General features: G+C 34.2%; 1 protein-coding gene across 4 annotated transcripts in view; it reads right to left on the bottom strand.

The window, feature by feature from the left end:
- Positions 1–2: 2 nt before the first annotated feature.
- The window catches only part of GLMN (glomulin, FKBP associated protein), a 44,942-nt gene continuing 26,960 nt past the window's right edge, over positions 3–17,984 (bottom strand). For all 4 annotated transcript variants that reach the window (XM_027536519.1, XM_027536523.1, XM_027536521.1 and 1 more), the window contains 5 exons: positions 14,946–15,052; positions 13,996–14,059; positions 2,017–2,128; positions 935–1,017; positions 3–827 (listed from right to left, as the gene is read on the bottom strand). In XM_027536519.1, the coding sequence (XP_027392320.1) occupies positions 717–827; positions 935–1,017; positions 2,017–2,128; positions 13,996–14,059; positions 14,946–15,052 (477 nt within the window). In that variant the 3' untranslated portion in view covers positions 3–716. The remainder of the gene's footprint in view (positions 828–934; positions 1,018–2,016; positions 2,129–13,995; positions 14,060–14,945; positions 15,053–17,984) is intronic.

The raw sequence follows: 17,984 nt of genomic DNA, 5'->3' as shown, positions 1-17,984 counted from the left end.
AGTTCTGTTAATTCCTTTAATAATGTTCAAAAAATATTGGTACATGTATATAAAACTTAGATTGAAGCTTCTTAATGATACAAATTAAGTTGGAAGAAGAAATGTTTAATTGCAAATAAGCAGCCCCTTGGGTTAAAGAAAAAGTCATATATACCTTTTTATAATACAAGCCACTATTTCTAAAATTAATCTTCACAGGTACTTTTACACTGTAACTACTGCTGGAAAGCTGGTGATAGAGGACTCTGCCCTCTAAGACTCCTGAGGCAGGGAAAAAAAGGGAAATTAGGAGTAGTACACAGACTCAGAATTTTTCTCTAAGCTCCTACAGTGCTATGATAGCCAGTTTAACACTAGGAGTTCTAAAATAGCATCTAACTGGAACATAAAGTGTATCAGAATTTTTATAAACTCACAACTGTATGGATAAAGGTAATTCCAGTACATTTTATGAAATCATAAAATTATTGATTCGTATTAGATTTTTCAACAGTAGTATTTAAAATACACGTGGGCATTATTTACCATATAGATACCTTTTTAAAAGGAAACAATGCTACTGATCCATAATGTGTCACTGCTGAAACAGATAAGTAAGAGAAGCTACATTTATTTTCAGTGTGTTTTACAGAAAAACTTCTATAAAGGTATTAAATAAACCATAATGAAAAATACAGTGTATTACTAGTTTTTATTTAGGAGATGGAGCTTTCACTTTATCCCATATTTTCCTCAGAGGTAGACTTTGTTTTTGTTTCAATGAGTTCTTCTACTCGAGCCAAAACACTTTCAATCAAATCAAATGTGAAAAGAGCTGAATGTAGGACCTATAATGCCAAGAAAAATTGGTTACTAAGGCTGCGTTTAAAACAAAGCAAAGCAAAAAAGAGAAAAGAGTTCAGTTGGATGTAGCTTAGGAAAATTTCATATCTACCTTAAGTTGCATTTCAGGAGGCATATTTGGGATCTCTTCTCTACCTACATTTAGTGAACAATGATCTTTAGACTTCTGGACTTCTATAAGAGAAGGAAAAAACCGTGTCACACTTAACCATTAAAAACTCTCAGATTTCAATAATAAATTTATAATTTGTTTACTAACTTAAATGCCAGTTATTTGTGTAAATTAAGTCTTATGGTTTTAATAGCTAGTTGTGTTGTTGTTTAGTTGCCAGGTCATGTCTGACTCTTGGACTGTAGCCTGCTTGCTAGGTCCTTTGTGGGATTTCCCAGGCAAGAATCCTGGAGTGGGTTGCTATTTCCTTCTCCAGGGGATCTTTCTGACCCAGGATTGAACCCATACCTCCTGCATTGGTAGGCAGATTCTTTACCACTGAGCCAACCAGGAAGATTTAATAGCTCAGGGTATGCTAAAATCTGGTTGTGAACAAATAAAAATATCAAAATTCTGTAACATGTGAATTAATGTTTCTTCAGGTGAATAGCATTATTTTGGCATGTACAAGATGAATGAAACTTTTGTCAACATAAAATCAGAATTATAACCTGTCACACTAAGACAAAATTTTTATTTATAGTGATGTCTGCACAAATACCACCATAGTTATATAGAAAAGATTACAAGATTATTAGAACTGCTGACTTTAAAAAGTAATTCTGGACCTAAGATTCTTGTTTGTAATTTGTACAAATTTAGTGGAGGTCGAGATTTAGTAAAGATATCATGGGGGATGGACCCCTCAATACTGAAAGAAGTACAATGGTATCCAAACAGAAATATTTGTGATACAATTAGTTTCTAATCAGAACTTGAGGTTTTAAACCAGACTATGCTCCAGTTTGGTTTAAATATTTAACACAATTTCAGTATTAATTGGAATATATATTCACAAAGAATCATTTTAGTTATAAATAAAATGACTCAGTTGTCATGGTTCCTTGTTGGCTATAAGTTAGACAAGTACAAGATAAAGTTCTTTATTTGGAATATAAATGAGTTTAAAAAATCTGACTAATTTTTAGGCTTAACTGGAAATGAAATTTTACATTACCAACCTTGGCTATTCTTAATTTCTGCTTCATAATGTGCTTTTGACATATTGAGTCCTGTATGGAGGGGCTTTAAGAAATTATTCTCAATCTTTTCAAGTTCTGTCCACAAACCAGTCTGTTTGGAAGAATTAATGAAACAATTAGTTATTTCATTCAAGATTTACTGTCATCTAGTATTAAACATTAAAAGATGTTTACTCCTTGGAAGGAGTTATGACCAACCTAGATAGCATATTCAAAAGCAGAGACATTACTTTGCCAACAAAGGTCTGTCTAGTCAAGGCTATGGTTTTTCCAGTGGTCATGTATGGATGTGAAAGTTGGACTGTGAAGAAAGCTGAGCACCAAAGAACTGATGCTTTTGAACTGTGGTGTTGGAGAAGACTCCTGAGAGTCCCTTGGACTGCAAGGAGATCCATCCTAAAGGAGATCAGTCCTGGGTGTTTATTGGAAGGACTGATGCTGAAGCTGAAACTCCAATACTTTGGCCACCTCATGCAAAGAGCTGACTCACTGGAAACGACCGTGATGCTGGGAGGGATTAGGGGCAGGAGGAGAAAGGGACGACAGAGGATGAGATGGCTGGATGGCATCACTGACTCAATGGTCGTGAGTTTGGGTAAACTCCGGGAGTTGGTGATGGACAGGGAGGCCTGGTGTGCTGTGATTCATGGGGTCTCAAAGAGTCAAACACGACTGAGCGACTGAACTGAGTATTAAACAAGTGCTGAGTGTTGGAGAAACAGAAATAAGGAAGACATGATCTTTGCCTTTCAGAGTAGAGTAGACTGTTTATTAGTACATTCATTACTACATCTAGTTATTGTATGTAAATACAAATCAAAACAAAAACGCACTTGTTTAGCATATTCATTTTGTCATTTGGACAGCTTCTGGTTTTGAGATCTGTAACTTCCAAGTTTTATCCATGAGAAAATTATCTGAAAATAATCCACATAGTCTGAGACATTTCTCTTATAAACCATCCCCATAATGACTCTATGTTGTAAGTCCCCTTCAACTCCTTATCTTTCAAGTGATATCCTTGTCACAGATCTAGTGCCAGAGGATTCTATTCCTTCTCTATTGAAGGAAACTTCTAACACAAAGCTGACTTAAGACTTTCTTGGTGATCAATAAAGATGGAGATTTTACCTGTCTGGGACAGCTTAGGATTATTTTGTCATTCGTATTAAAGATTTTTGTTCTAAGAGCATTTCTTCCTATAGTACTAAAAGGGAATCATAAAGTCTTAGTTGTTGTTTTTTTTTTAAGAAGAAAAAGAAAATTCATTCGTATTGCTCAGTTTCCAGTTACTTATTACAAAGGAAAGTAGCTTAGGCAAAAAATGAAAACTTAGGAATCCAATTATCTTTAACTAGAACTGGATCATATGAAAACCTATTTTGTAATTGAGCTTATTTTGATCCAAGTACTATATAACATTTAACATATACAGCTCTCAAAAATAAAATCTACACGTATCTGTGTTGAATAATTTATAATTTTACTGTCACATATATCCCTTTAATTTAAATCTGTCCTTTCTCATTATTCCTATATTATGAGGAAAAGTGGAGTTCTTGAGGAACTATCAAGAATCCACAATCTCAAAAATATGCATACTTTTCCACTCACCATCTATGAACTTAACCTGGGGAAGACTTAAAGATGTATGTTGTAATGATTTCACTGCAGATATGTTTATAAAAATGTTTAAATAGTGAAAAATTGGAAATAATGACAGTTTTTCACATCAGGAGTGGGGTAACTTCCATATCCACACAATGGAACACTACACTGCTGGTAAAATAGTACTACTCTTCAGTACATACTGGGGAGTGGTAAAAAAGCAAATAAAAAGGCTGCAGTATGACTCCTATAATATGATCTTTTTTAAAAAAAGTACAGATTTTCTGGTATAAAGCCAAAAGGGTATATACTATAATATCAAAAATAAATGCTGAGATTTTATTATTTTCTTTTTGCTTATTTATCCTGATGTTTAAACAATGAACCAGTTTCAATTGTATACTTTAAAAGACATTTTTAAACATCCATTGAAATCCTAAGTTTTTTGTCCTTATGTGAAAAACATGGGTTGTGCGTTAGTGCAGTAGAAACTTCCGAGGATAGTCACACAGCATATCAAGCATGTTACGCAACCATACGCACCCACTGGTTTCACTTCTTATGTTCCTCCCTCTCTCTCCAGCCTTTTCTTTCACCTTTCTCTATCCCCACACCCGCTTTTTAAAACCTTCTTTCCCTTTCCTCTAAGCTTAAAAGTAGAACCCACTGCTACCACCGAATATCACAGATGGCTTTCAAGGCTGAAGGTACTGATGACCCTCTATAGATTAAAACACATTCAAACATAAAGAGGACAGAGAAAACACCTTTATACTCACACTAAGCTTTGTCAAATGCACACATCTTGCCCTATTTACTTAAAAAGACAGATATGGTTGAAGCCCTCTTTATTCAAGTGTAAGCCATTAACTATGCAAAATTTTCTAAAACTTGAGGTTTTAGGTTTTAGCAGTTAATGTATTTATACATCCCAATTTTGCATGTTTAAAAATATATAAATGACATCAAAGCATCCTACTTTAGCTCCCTTTTGTTCAGTCCTATGTTTCTGAGGGTTATTTATGTTATAGCGCTTATCTTTTCAGTTTAACTGATATACAGGCATCCCACTATACGATGTATCCTATTACTAGTTTTCTTAAATATTTCAAACAGTGCTCACTGAAACTGCTGCATATCTCTTCCTATTCACATGGGATAAGTTTTTCTAGGGTAGCATTTTTCAAAATATTTTTACCATGGCCCACAGTAAGAAATATAATTTATATCACAACTCAACACACATTTATATAGCTGAAACAAATGTTTTACAAAATGTTCTATTTATAATATCAAATATAATTCTATCAATATTTAAATATAATGCAGAAAAACCCCAAAATAATTCCAAAATACACATTAAGAACAATGGTGTGCTTGGAGTCACTGACATCTATTCTGGTATTGAGCCTGGTCCTTTTCTTTCTACACATTTTTTAAGGTCTGGTGTGTTGGGTATCATTTACATTCAGTAAACTCTTTTTAGCTGTCCAGTTCTGAGTTCTGACAAAGATATACAGCAGTATAGCCACCACCACTATGAAGATAGTCTCATGACCCCAGAAGTTCCCTTGTGCCCCTTGGTGGTGTGTTTTCTTCCCCCACCCCCAAAGAGCACTAGTATTGGTCTACATCCTGTTCCTGGCAAAGAGCTCCTAAAACTCTTGAATTTCCTAAGTGAAGAGTGGTCAAAGTGTATTTTGTTATTCATAAGAAGCTCTTTCAGCCAGGAATGTAACTGTTGGAAAGCCCCTAATAAGAATGGGGGCTGGCTGTCAGAGGAACTGTGTGATTAGAGGGTTATAACTGTCAACTCCTCTCACCACAAACTCCTTATAGGGGAGAGGGGCTGGAGATTGAGCTGTCATCAGTGACCAGTGATTTAATCAACCATGCTTATGTAATGAAGCCTCCAAAAAACTCAAAAGAATGGGGTTCAGAGAGCTTCTTGGTTGATGAACAGGTAGAGGTGCTGGGAAAGTAGTTTCAAGGGAGGGCATGAAAACTTAGTGCCCCTCCCCACATACCTTGCCTTATGCATCTCTTTCATCTCGCTGTGCTGTTACATCCTTTCCCAATAAACCAGTGATCCAGTAGGTAAAATGTTCTGAGTTCTGTGAACAACTTTAGCAAATTAACTGAACCTGAGGAGGGGGTTTTGAGAACCTGTTTTAGCCAGTCTGTCAGAAGTCAGATCAATACCTGGACTCGTGACTGGCATCTGAAGAGGGAAGGGAGGTAATGTTGTGGGACTGAGCCCTTAGCCTCTGTAATCTGATGCTATCTCCAGGGAGAGTGTCACAAGGGGACTCAATTGTAGGACATCTACTTGGTGTCAAAAAATTCCTTGATATGGGAAAATCTCTGCACATTTGGTAACCAAAAGTACAAAAAAACGAGGTTAAGCACTGAGAGTAGAGCAGAAAAACAGAAATGTTGTTCCTCTACAGGTAGAAAGACAGAATTATTCTAAAATTCAAATGGAGAAGCAAAGAATCTAGAACAGCCAAAATTTTTTTTTAAAGAACAAAGTTGGCATACTCACATGTAAGACTTACTATAAAGTTACAGTAATCAAGATAGTGTGGTACTGGTGAAAGAAGACAGTTCAATGGAACAGAATAGAATCCAAAAATATACCCATACTTATATGATCTTTTTGATCTTTGACAAAGGTAACAAGACAATCTGAGTATAGCCTTTTCAACAAATACTGCTGGAGTCAAAACAAAACTACCTTAACCCTATTTCACCATATAAAAAATTTACTTGAAGTCAATCATAAGTATAAATATAAAAATCTAAACAATAAAACTTCTACTAGAAAATCTGTGATCTTGGGTTAAAACAAAGATTTGTTAGAATCCAAAGAAATATAAATGATTTAAAAGAATAGAATTGATATGCTGGACTTCCTCAAAATTTAACATTTCTGTTCTTTAAAAATTTCTATTAAGATAATGAAAATATAAGCCACAAACTGGAAGAAAATATAATAACCATACCTAATAAAAGACTTATGTCCAGAATATAGGAAAGTTTCTTTTAAAAAATGTTGGTCTAAGTTGAAGAAATTTTCATTCACTCTTAATTAGTAATAGAAGTTATTTGAAATCTTATTATCAAAATGATGATAGTTTCCTTCTGTAACAGTAATGTCTTCTACAACTGACAGATAAGTTTAACATATGAAAAATATACTCATGTTTTCCTGTGGTTTCAATTTTTATGTCTTAGGCGTGCCAGAAAATCAGATACATATGTCAATTTTGCCACTCAATATTATCTTTGAAAATAACTGTCAGATAAGATTGCTTTTCAACTAGAAAAACATGTATATTATCCTTGAGTTCTTATGCCCTACTTCGAACTTTCCAAAGGAACAATAAATGAACTCTGATATGATACATTGGTCATGCTTAGATCCAATCACTGAAAAAAGTTTCAAGAGTTTGGCTTATCAGTGAACTGCTAAAATTAACAATTTTCACCACTTTTATAATATAGTTATATCCAGAGGGATTTCCTTGAATACCAAAATTTTCCAACTGACTTAAAACAACTTGCTAGTGCTTCTGACAGTTTAAGAAGGTAATTGCTCATAGTTCTGCTCTGTCACTTATTGCTATAAACTTTCTACTTTGAGTGACCCCCAGTGTGCTTCCAATTCAGTAAATATAGCTAATCTCTAGATGTATATAAAGGTTAAGGTGAAACAATCTCATATTGTTTTGCAAGTACCAGATATCAATTTAAGTGCTACACAATTTATGTTTCATGAAGAAGCATCAGAACCTTTGCATCCATGTTTTGCAATATAGATTTTCCAAAACATCATGTTACCATTAAGACATACTTTTAAATAAATCAATAGACACAATCCAACACTGTATATGCTGGAAAAATAAACTTTGCAGGCCAAACTGAGTGACTTTTCTCATTTGCTAAAAAATATGTAATTATATATGCTGATAATGAGACTAGAAGAATGTTGGTAACTTTTCATCTTTCAAACCATTACGGGGCCTCATTCACAAGTTCAGAATGTTGTTTCTAGATGTCTAATTTGGAAGGTTTTTAGCTTTCATGTGCAAGAAAAATTTTATTTTAGACTATCATTTTCATTGGGTATTTACTTTTGATGAAACCATCTTAAATAATCTTAGCTTTAAAGTTATATTCATTTTCTTCCTTTTTAGAATGTAGTTCAAATTAAGGCTAAGTCTACTAATTGTAGGGTCAGTATTTTTCTGAATATTGGCACTATTTACAGTTTCAGATCAACAGTTGAAAGTGAATGTTTCTATATTTTTCACTTATTTTTCTTATTGTCATGAATTTGGGAAAAAAGTTTTCTCTCTCAAAGTTCATTCTGAAAATACACAGATTAAAATAATTTGTGAACTTTCACAATTTTACTGATAGGAGGGACAGTTTGCTTCCCACTTAACCATATACTATGTTACTATAAAATTAAACTGTACAGTATCATAGCCTTTCTGCTAATTGACCGTTGAATATGTCAGAGATATTGGAAAGCAACATACATTTATTCCTAGCCAATCTGTCATATCCCCTCCATTTTCAAACCTTGTTCTTTGCAAGTGACCACAAAATTTGCTGCAATATCTGTAACTAAGAATCTGTGCAAACAACCTCAATTATATTCTATTTCATTTTGTAAAACTTGCCAGTCTAAATCAGTAAATTGATTTAAGGACTCATTAAGATGCCTTAAAACAGAAGGTGCTGAGTTAAGAGTATTTATTCAATTTCACTAGATAATGCCAAATTGCCCAAAAATGGTTATCTACTTTGTTTCATCACTGTTCTGTATGCTAACCTATGCTATCTACCTTTTTAACATTTGCCACTGTGATGGCTGTGAAATAGAATCTCGCTGCAGTTTTAAGTTACACTTCCATAAACACTACTGATATTGGGAATATTGTCTTGTGGTTATTGGCCATTTGGGTTTCCTCTTCTGTGAGCTGCCTTACAATATCTGTATCCTTTACTTATTTTTCTGATTTGTGGTCTTGATTCTTGCTTTATAGTTATCTGATTTTTTGATACTAACTATTGGGTGGAAGTATTTTGGTTTTCTTTCTCTTTCTTTTTGTGGCTTTTTCAGTTTGTATGCATTTTCTTTCCTTGAATAGGTTTTAGTTTCAATTAGTTTTATCAATCTATTCATTTGTGGTTAGTGCTTCTTTACTTAAGAAAGCCTTCTCTACCCTTAGGTTACACAGTATTCTAAAAACTTGTAAATTCCTTTTCAACCTTAAGTCTTTAATCTATTTGGAATTTTGTTTTGTATATTATGTGACATAGGCATCTTAATTCCCCCCTTCCCATAAGTGTGACAAATTACCCATCATTATCATCTATTGAACAGTCCCATTCTTCCCCCCTTTTTTTCCCTCATAAAGTTTTACACATATTTTTACATGTTTTCCTAAGTATCTCATATTTTTTGTTATATTATTTTCTGGTGGACTAATATTTTTATCATGATTATATACTGAATGTATTAAATGCTATATTATACATAGTATAAATTTAACTATTGATATAATCAAGTACTTCCTCTACTTTAACCTATGAAATTACATTACCTTGTATTACCAGAATGAATCCAACTGAGTTTGATGACTTATAACAATTTTTTTTTGCTAAATCTGGTTTTGGTAATATTATTATCTATATATCTGCTTCCCTGAGTAGCTAAGCTGGTAAAGAATCTGCCTGCAATGCAGGAGACCCCAGTTCGATTCCTGGGTCAGGAAGATCTGCTGGAGAAGGGATAGGCTACCCACTCCAGTATTCTTGGGCTTTCCTGGTGGTTCAGCTTGTTAAGAATCTGCCTGCAATGTGGGAGAGCCTGTAATTTCACTGAAGCACACTATCCTAGACTGTTTGGGTATTAAGGTCATACTTGACTAAACATAACATTTAGACACAACTATACTTTTTCTAGTCTTTTGAATGTTTTGTATGAGACTTGAGTATATGTTTTTTGAAATTATGGTAAAAATTATCTGCCCTGTGATTTCTCTTAGTAGATTGTTAAGAGTTTTGTTAGATTATATTTTCTAACAAATTCCATTTTATTGAAGTTTCAAATTTTATTGGAATGTTTTCATGTAACTTTCCTTTTGTTCTTCAATCTGTGCTGTATTTATACTTCCTTTTTAATTAACATATTGTGTCTTCACCCATTTTTAATATCAATCTAAACAAGTACATATTAGGAATTTCTAAAAATTGAATTATGTAAGATATCCAGGTAATTTTTATTAGACCCATATGCTGAGAAACAGTGATCTAGAATGATGCTGTCCAATGCCAAGGAGGAACTGAATTTTTAATTTTAAAAATTTAAAAATTAATTTAAAATTTAATAGTCATGTGTGGCTACTGTCTATTGGACAGTGTAACTCTAGAAGGTCTAATAAAGACCCCCTAAGATAAAAGACTTCAATAAAAGACTTTAGTTTCTCTTAATGGCAATAATGTAATACACAGTCCATAAGCTAAAACTTACAATAAGGTAATAAAATGTGCCACAATGAGGCTAAAGAAAATTTGTTCACATTCAGTTCTGCATAATTCCACAAATTTTTCATGTGATGAATAACAGTAATATTTTTTTAGAAACACGTAGGAGTGAAGAAGCTGTGGAAACAAGAATATTTTCTCTCTTTTACATTAAGATGGTATGCGTGTGTACTCAGTCACTCAGCTGTGTCTGACTCTTTGCGACCCCATGGACTGTAACCCACTAGGCTTCTCTGGCATGGAATTTTCCAGGCAAGACTACTTGAGTGAGTTCCCATGCTCTCCTCCAGGGGATCTTTCTGACTCAGGGATTGAACCTGCATCTCCTGCATTGCGGGGGATTCTTTAAGATTATTAGATTTATGGAAAAAAAAATACAAAGAAAATCATATTTTACTTCAATGTCTAGAAAAAAGTAACAAGATTTTTAAAAATAGTTATAAGGATAAAAATTTGAAATGTTCACAAGTGCTTACTTTAAAATTTTATACCCAAGCAACACACTGGTAGAGTACTGAGACCATTTCAATTTTAGAGCTTAACTATACATTTCAAATTTCACTGCAGTTTGTTGCACAAAATAGAAAGGCAGTTTTATAACATAATGAAATTTATTGTGAGGAAAGGGACCTTGCAAAGGACACAGTCAACCATGATACTGAAGAAATAAAAGGAAGGAAATGAATAAGACCCAGTTTTTCCCTTCTAATTTGTGTATCATGTCTTATTTATGAAATAATATTTTAGAACTTTATCACTTGTAATATTAAGGAATGTTATAACCTTAAGTCATTTGGCTCTGCAAATAACATACAGGGTATATGTTTTAATCTTGGAGAAAGAAACAATTTAAATGAGAACCTAAAATGTGGATTATATATAGAACTATATGTACGTGGATGTATGCCAGGTATTTATTGTTCTATCCTAAATGAAAAGCATGTATGTGCACATTACATAATTCAATTTTTTAAAGTTCCTGATACACACTTCTGGCCTTTACAGTCTTACATTGTTTCTCTTGATCCTGCTTTCTATATATTACAATGACAAATTATTTAGGGAAAAAAAAATAGGTAAGCAGAGATAGATAAGGAAATGAGTAGCTAGAAGGTGAGGGATAAATTATTATAGGCTGTGTATTAGAATAAATTACTGTAATTAAACAATTAACACTTATATAAAGATACCTACCAAATAATAGTGAACACTAGTCTAAAAATTAAGTTGGTTTGACCAGTAGAGAGAGATGGAATTTCAAGGTCCAAGAAGTTATGTGAAGCTGAAGTGTGGGGAAAGTGCTTTTAAATTATTATGCAGAGATGAAGAGACTATTATGAAGATTAAGAGACTATTATGAAGAAGCCTATTATGCAAAAAGGAAGGGAATGATTTATGAAGAAAGTCAGATGACAGTAACCCAAAATAGCAGGAAAAAAAATGGATCATTATTCAATTATGAATCACCTTGTTTTATATTTTAATGATCCTGTTCTTAGTTTTTCTGTACACTTTTTTGATGGCTTTTCAGCTTTTCATCTGACTAGTTACCACCACAGCATATTTAACTCAAAGACAGGTACTGATAGGAGTCCTTTTGAATAAAACTACTCACAGTTCAGCATCATTAGAATATCATTTTGTTTCTCCTTTAATCAAATATTTCTAAAAACTCAGAACCTATTATTTTCTTGTTAACCACAGCAGACAGATATGCCTCTCATTTATATTCAGGACCTACTGTGACTGCACTTGGTAGAAATGCTTCCATGATGAATAAATTGCCTCAAAGATGTTAGGTTACCATCTTGGATTGGCTTTTTGTTTTGTTTTTTTGCCAGTTTCCTTGGTATGATGATTCTTATGGTAACCTGCATGGCAATACTTTGGAATAGTTGATTCTTAAGAAAAAATTTTTAAAACTTACATAAGAAGGCAGTCTTATAAGCTGGTTACATCCTTTTCTTTACTATATAATATTCAAACTAAATAAATGTGAGGTATTATCTGTGGATATCAGAGTAGACATTGCACAATGCTAAAACTGCTCTGCCTTCCCTCTCTTTGCTATCCCTGTGGTACACTGTGCTCCATACCTACTAATAATAAATCTATCCCTCCTAATCAAGAAGATGCTTTCTCACCCTGTCAGACAAATCAGATCATTTCTAGATATGGCCTCTTCCTGACAAAAGTAAAAACTCATACCATACTTTAAGGACACTTTTTGGAAGCCTCAGGGCTTCCACTGCTCCTGAATTTACTACAAAAAAAAAAAAAAAGGAAGTTCTAGTCACTGTATTTGGTCATGGCTATTTCTGCTTCTTGCTAATTATATGCCCTTGTGCATGTTATAGATCCTTCCTGTGCTAACATCATCTATGAAAAATAAAACTAAAGAGCACTGATAGCATAGTGAAGAATATACGATAGCACCCGGACAGGATAGAGTTGTCAGGGGCTAGGGATGGGTGTGGAATGATGACATCAGCATTAACTGGGAGGGGAAAAGGGAGCTTCTCGTGATGTTAGTAATGTTCTATATTTGATAAGGATTTGGATAACAGATCTAAGCATTTGTTAAAACTCAGTTAATGTATAATTAAAATTTGGGCATTAGATTTTATGTGAACTTTAACTCAAAGAAAAATTATACACAAATATGTAACTCTTTTGAATGAAATGTGTGCTGAAGTATTTATGGGAAAGTATGATGATGTTTGTAGTTTACCCTGAACTGCATCAAAAAATAAAGAGAGACTGAAGGATGGGTACAGGATAGAGAGCTGGATAAGTGATAATAGCAGAGTAAAATGTTAACAGTAGAATCTCTGCAGCACATAAAACAGTGATCACTCTGAAATTCTTTCAACTTGGCTTTATGTTTGAAAAAACGTTAGAAAAAAAAAGCATCCTTGTTTAGAGTATCCACTAGTCAGTGATAGCACATAACTATTTTTGGCCGAAGAGCAATGAATGGGAAGTCAGATCAATGAACCTAATAGATTCAGTCAAAAATCTACTGCTACTTTTTCCATAAATGTTTGATCCCAAATCATGATTTACTTTAAAAAAAAAAAAAAAGGCTCTGGGATTCTTATATAAAACTCAATTACTTTCATTTCATTTATTACTTTCTAAAAAGCTTAATCATGCATGTAATTCAGGTAGTTACAGTTAATAAGATGACACATATAGAGAAAGGAACTATTAGAGTTAAGTAGAAAGAGAAGATAAAAAGCAAATATAATTTTACTGTATGACAAATATCCCTCAAATAGTTTTCTGCTTACTGAATACCTCTTATGGTGCACTATTTTTAAAAATTTTAACTTCCTACACATTATTCAAAAGGTGCTGTTAACAGATTTAGTGCTGAAAATGCTTCAATTTGTCAAGTCCGATGAGGGGGATATCAGATTATTTTATTTTGTATAGCTCAGACATAAGTCATGAGCTATATAGGTGAAGGTTAATGAACAAGATAAGCAAACATATGTTGAGTTTCGAAAGGTTAGTTAACTTAGGAGCTGCAACTTACCTACGTAACAGAGCTAAGCGATGCTCACAGCAAGAGCACAGAGGCACAACAGGAAAAGGGAAGGGCAAGTGGATGTGGGGTGGTAAGGACTCCTGGGAATTCACTTCAAGTTTAAAGAATAATTGTTGGCACTTATTGCAACTGGGTAAAATATTACTCACTGGCTTAAGTAGATATTGATAAGAAAATAACAAAACATTCTTTACGCATTTGAATAATACAGTTTCTTTTTTAAAAAATTCACTTACTTGATTGTCTTTTTCATTATCTTTGATAACCAAATACCTCAATAAATTCAATGAAGCCATTATCCTGTTAATTAAAAAAATATGATTTATTACTTAACAGTACAATTTTACATAATCAGCAATTTCAGTGAATAAAGGTTAAGTTAAAACCTTGGGTATATTTCTACAATTATGTTTGGGCATCCAAAACTTTTCCTTTAAAATATTTTATCACATATCTTCCTCCCTTAACATAATTTATTACTCTCATTCTCCAAGTTCACAAAATTTAATTGTGAAAATTACTATTCTCTTTTTCCCCAAGGGAGACTGCTGCTGTTGCTGCTGCTGCTAAGTCACTTCAGTTGTGTCCAACTCTGTGCGACCCCATAGACGGCAGCCCACCAGGCTCCCCCGTCCCTGGGATTCTCCAGGCAAGAACACTGGAGTGGGTTGCCATTGCCTTCTCCAACGCATGAAAGTGAAAAGTGAAAGTGAAGTGGCTCAGTCGTGTCTGACTCTTAGCGACCCCATGGACTGCAGCCCACCAGGCTCCTCCATCCATGGGATTTTCCAGGCAAGAGTACTGGAGTGGGGTGCCATTGCCTTCTCCACCAAGGGAGACTTGTTATCTTTAATGTTTGAGAATACCATCTTTTGCTTCTTGAATTTTAAGATTCCTTTTATATACAACTATATCTCAACATTCATTCTAGTAATACTAAAAGTTAAATTACATATTGTGTATAAAAAAAAAAGATGTCCTGGAAAACAAAACAATAAAATCCAAACATATAAGCAACTAAACAACAACAAAAATTATTTAAACATGTAAATATGTAATTTTATGAACTAACCATTAACTATAAAATCACAGGAAAATATGTTTTTTTTTAGTTTAGGTTCCCAAAACAGGGGTTTCACATTTTATTCTGAATTTACTATGTGAACCTTAGTAATGGTCACCTCACCTATCTGAGTTTTGCAGTAGATCTGTTTCAGCACCCTCTGGGAGAACGAGTACCAAATCCAGAAGGGAAATCAGCTGTGGTCCTGTAAACCATTTGTTCTGTGTTTTCTAAGAAGCAAAAGAAAACATGAAAAAGGCTTTAAATAACAGGTTGATAAATACATGTAGTATTTATTTTCCTAGTACCTTGATACTACAAAAATTAGCCGTTACACATTTTAAATACATATCTTTAACTTTGATTTCCATTCACTATTTCCAGGCACTTGGAACAAACCCTGCTAGTTTGAGAGCACTGGTATGCTCTTTCTCTGTTCTCTATATGGAATTACTGAGTATTTACAGACTTCAGTTTCCATTAATATTTCACAAGTATGCAGCAAAACAAAAAGAAATCATATTAGAATTAATACAATTTAAATCTATAGTTAACAATTTCAAAATCCAAGTTTTTAAAAAAGAGTAGAAATGGGGGAAATATACAAGCACACCTCATTTTACTGCACTGCACTTTACTGCATTTTTTACATAGTGAAGGCTAGTGGCAACTTTGTGTCAAGTAAGTCTATCGGTACCATGTTTCCAACAGCATTTATTCACTTCACATCTGTGTCACATTTTGATAATTCTCCAAAATTTCAAACTTTCATTATTATATATTTTTCAGGGTGATCTGTGATCAGTGATCTTTGATGTTATTATCATTAACTGACTGTTTTGGGGCACCATGAACCATGCTCACAGAAGACAGTGAACTTGAAAAGTATGTGTGTTTTGACTGTTCCAATGTCTGGCCATTCCTCTGTCTCTCTCTCTCCTTGGTCTTCCCTATTTCCTGAGACACAAGAGTCCTGAAATTAGGCCAATTAATAATCCTACAATGTATTCAAATAAAAGGAAGAGTACTATAAGTCTCATTTTAAATCAAAAGCTAGAATTGATTAAGCTTAGTGAGGAAGCATGTCGAAGGCCAAGCTAGGCCTCTTTTGCCAAAATTAGCCTAAATGCAAGTTAGCCTAAATGCAAAGGAAAAGTTCTTGAAGGAAATTTAAGAGCTACTCCACTGAACACCCAAATGATAAGAAAGTGAAATAGCCTTATTGCTGATATGGAGACAGTTTTAGTGGTCTGGATAGAAGATCAAACCAACCACAACATTCTCTTAAGCCAAAATGTAATCTAGAGCAAGGCCCTGACTCGTCCATTTAATGAAGGCTATGAGGTGAGAAAGCTGCAGGAGTTTGAAGCTAGTAGACGTTGACTCATAAGGTTGAAAAAGCAGCCAATTCCAGACCTAACAGTGCAAGGTGAAGCAGCAAGTGCAGATGTAGAAGCTGCAGTGATTCAGAAAATCTCCGAAGGTAATTTTGGGCTTCCCTTGTGGCTCAGATGGTAAAAAATCTGCCTGCAATGCAAGAGACCTGGGTTCGATCCTTGGGTTGGGAAGATCCCCTAGAGGAAGGCATGGCAACCCATTCTAGTATTCTTGGCTGGAGAATCCCCATGGACAGAGGAGTCTGGTGGGCTACTGTCTATGAAGTTGCAAACAGTTGGACACAACTCAGTGACTATGCACAGCACAGGAAGGTAATTAATGAACATACCTACACTAACCAAAAGATTTTCAATGTAGATGAAAATAGACTTATACTGCAACAAGATGCCACCTAGGCTTTCACAGCTAGAGGAGAAAATGCCTGGCTTCAAAGCTTCGAAGGACAGACCAACTCTCAAGAGTTAATGCAGTTGGTGGCTTGAGGTTGAAACTAATGCTTAATTTTTACTGCTCCAAAAATCATAGGGCCTTTAAGAATCATACCAAATCTACTCTGCCTATGCTGTATAAATGGAACAATAAAACCTTGACAGCATATTTGTTTATAACGTGGTTTATTGAACACTTTAACCCTACTCTTGAGATTTATTGCTCAGAAGAAAGATTATTTTCAAAATATTACTACTGCTCACTGACAATGTACTTTGTCACTTGAAAGATCTAAGGAAGATATAAAATGAGATTAATGTCTTCATGCCTGCTAGCACAATATCCATTCTGCAACCCATGGAAAAAGGAGTAATTTCAACTTTAAAGTCTTAGTCTTTAATAAATACATTTCATAAAGCTATTGCTTCAGAGACAGTGATTCTTCTGATGTATCTGGGCAGAACAAACTGAAAACCTTCTGGAATCATTCGTGATTCATGAGAAAAGGTCAAAATATCAACATTCACAGGAATTTGGAAAAAACTGATTCCAACCCTCACAGATGACTTGGAAGAGTTCAAGACTTCAGCGGAGGGACTTCCCTGGTGGTCCAGTGGCTAAGAATCCACATTCCAATGCAGAGGACGTAGGTTCAATCCCTAGTCAGAGAACTAAGATCCCACGTGTAACAGGGCAACTAAGCCCACATGCCACAATCAGAGAAAACCCACATACTGCAACTAAGACCCAGCACACCCAAAATTTTTTTAAAAAAGGAAGTAACAATAACTGTGGTGGAAACAGCAAGAGAACTAAAATTAGAAGTGGAGCCTGAAGATGTAAATGAACTGCTGCAATTTCAATGATAAAATCTGAACAGATGAGGAGCTGTTTCTCCTAGGTTGGCAAAGAAAATTGTGTTTTGAGACGGAATAGACTCCTGATGAAGATGCTATTCAGACTGCTGAAATTACAACAAAGGATTTAGAATATTACATAAAACTTAGTTGATAAAGCAGTGGCAGAGTTTGAGAGGACTGACTTCAATAATCAAAGAACTTTTATGGGTAAAATGATGAGACAGCTTTGCATGCTGCAGAGAAATCATTTGTGAAAGAAACAGTCAATCAACTTGGCAAACTTTACTGCTGTCTTACTTTAAGAAATAGCCACAGCACCTTGATCAGTAGCCATCAACATCGACCTTCCACTAGGAAAAAGATTACAACTCCCTGAAGTTTCAGATGATAGTTAGCAGTTTTAAGAAAAACAGTGTTTTAAAATTAAGGTATGTACATTGTATTTTTTAGACATAATGCTACTGCACTTAACAGA

This window comes from Bos indicus x Bos taurus, chromosome 3, assembly GCF_003369695.1.
Source record: "Bos indicus x Bos taurus breed Angus x Brahman F1 hybrid chromosome 3, Bos_hybrid_MaternalHap_v2.0, whole genome shotgun sequence".
Taxonomy (NCBI): domain Eukaryota; kingdom Metazoa; phylum Chordata; class Mammalia; order Artiodactyla; family Bovidae; genus Bos; species Bos indicus x Bos taurus.
Note: the sequence above shows the minus strand (reverse complement) of the source record. Positions and strands in the feature narration are given on the sequence as shown.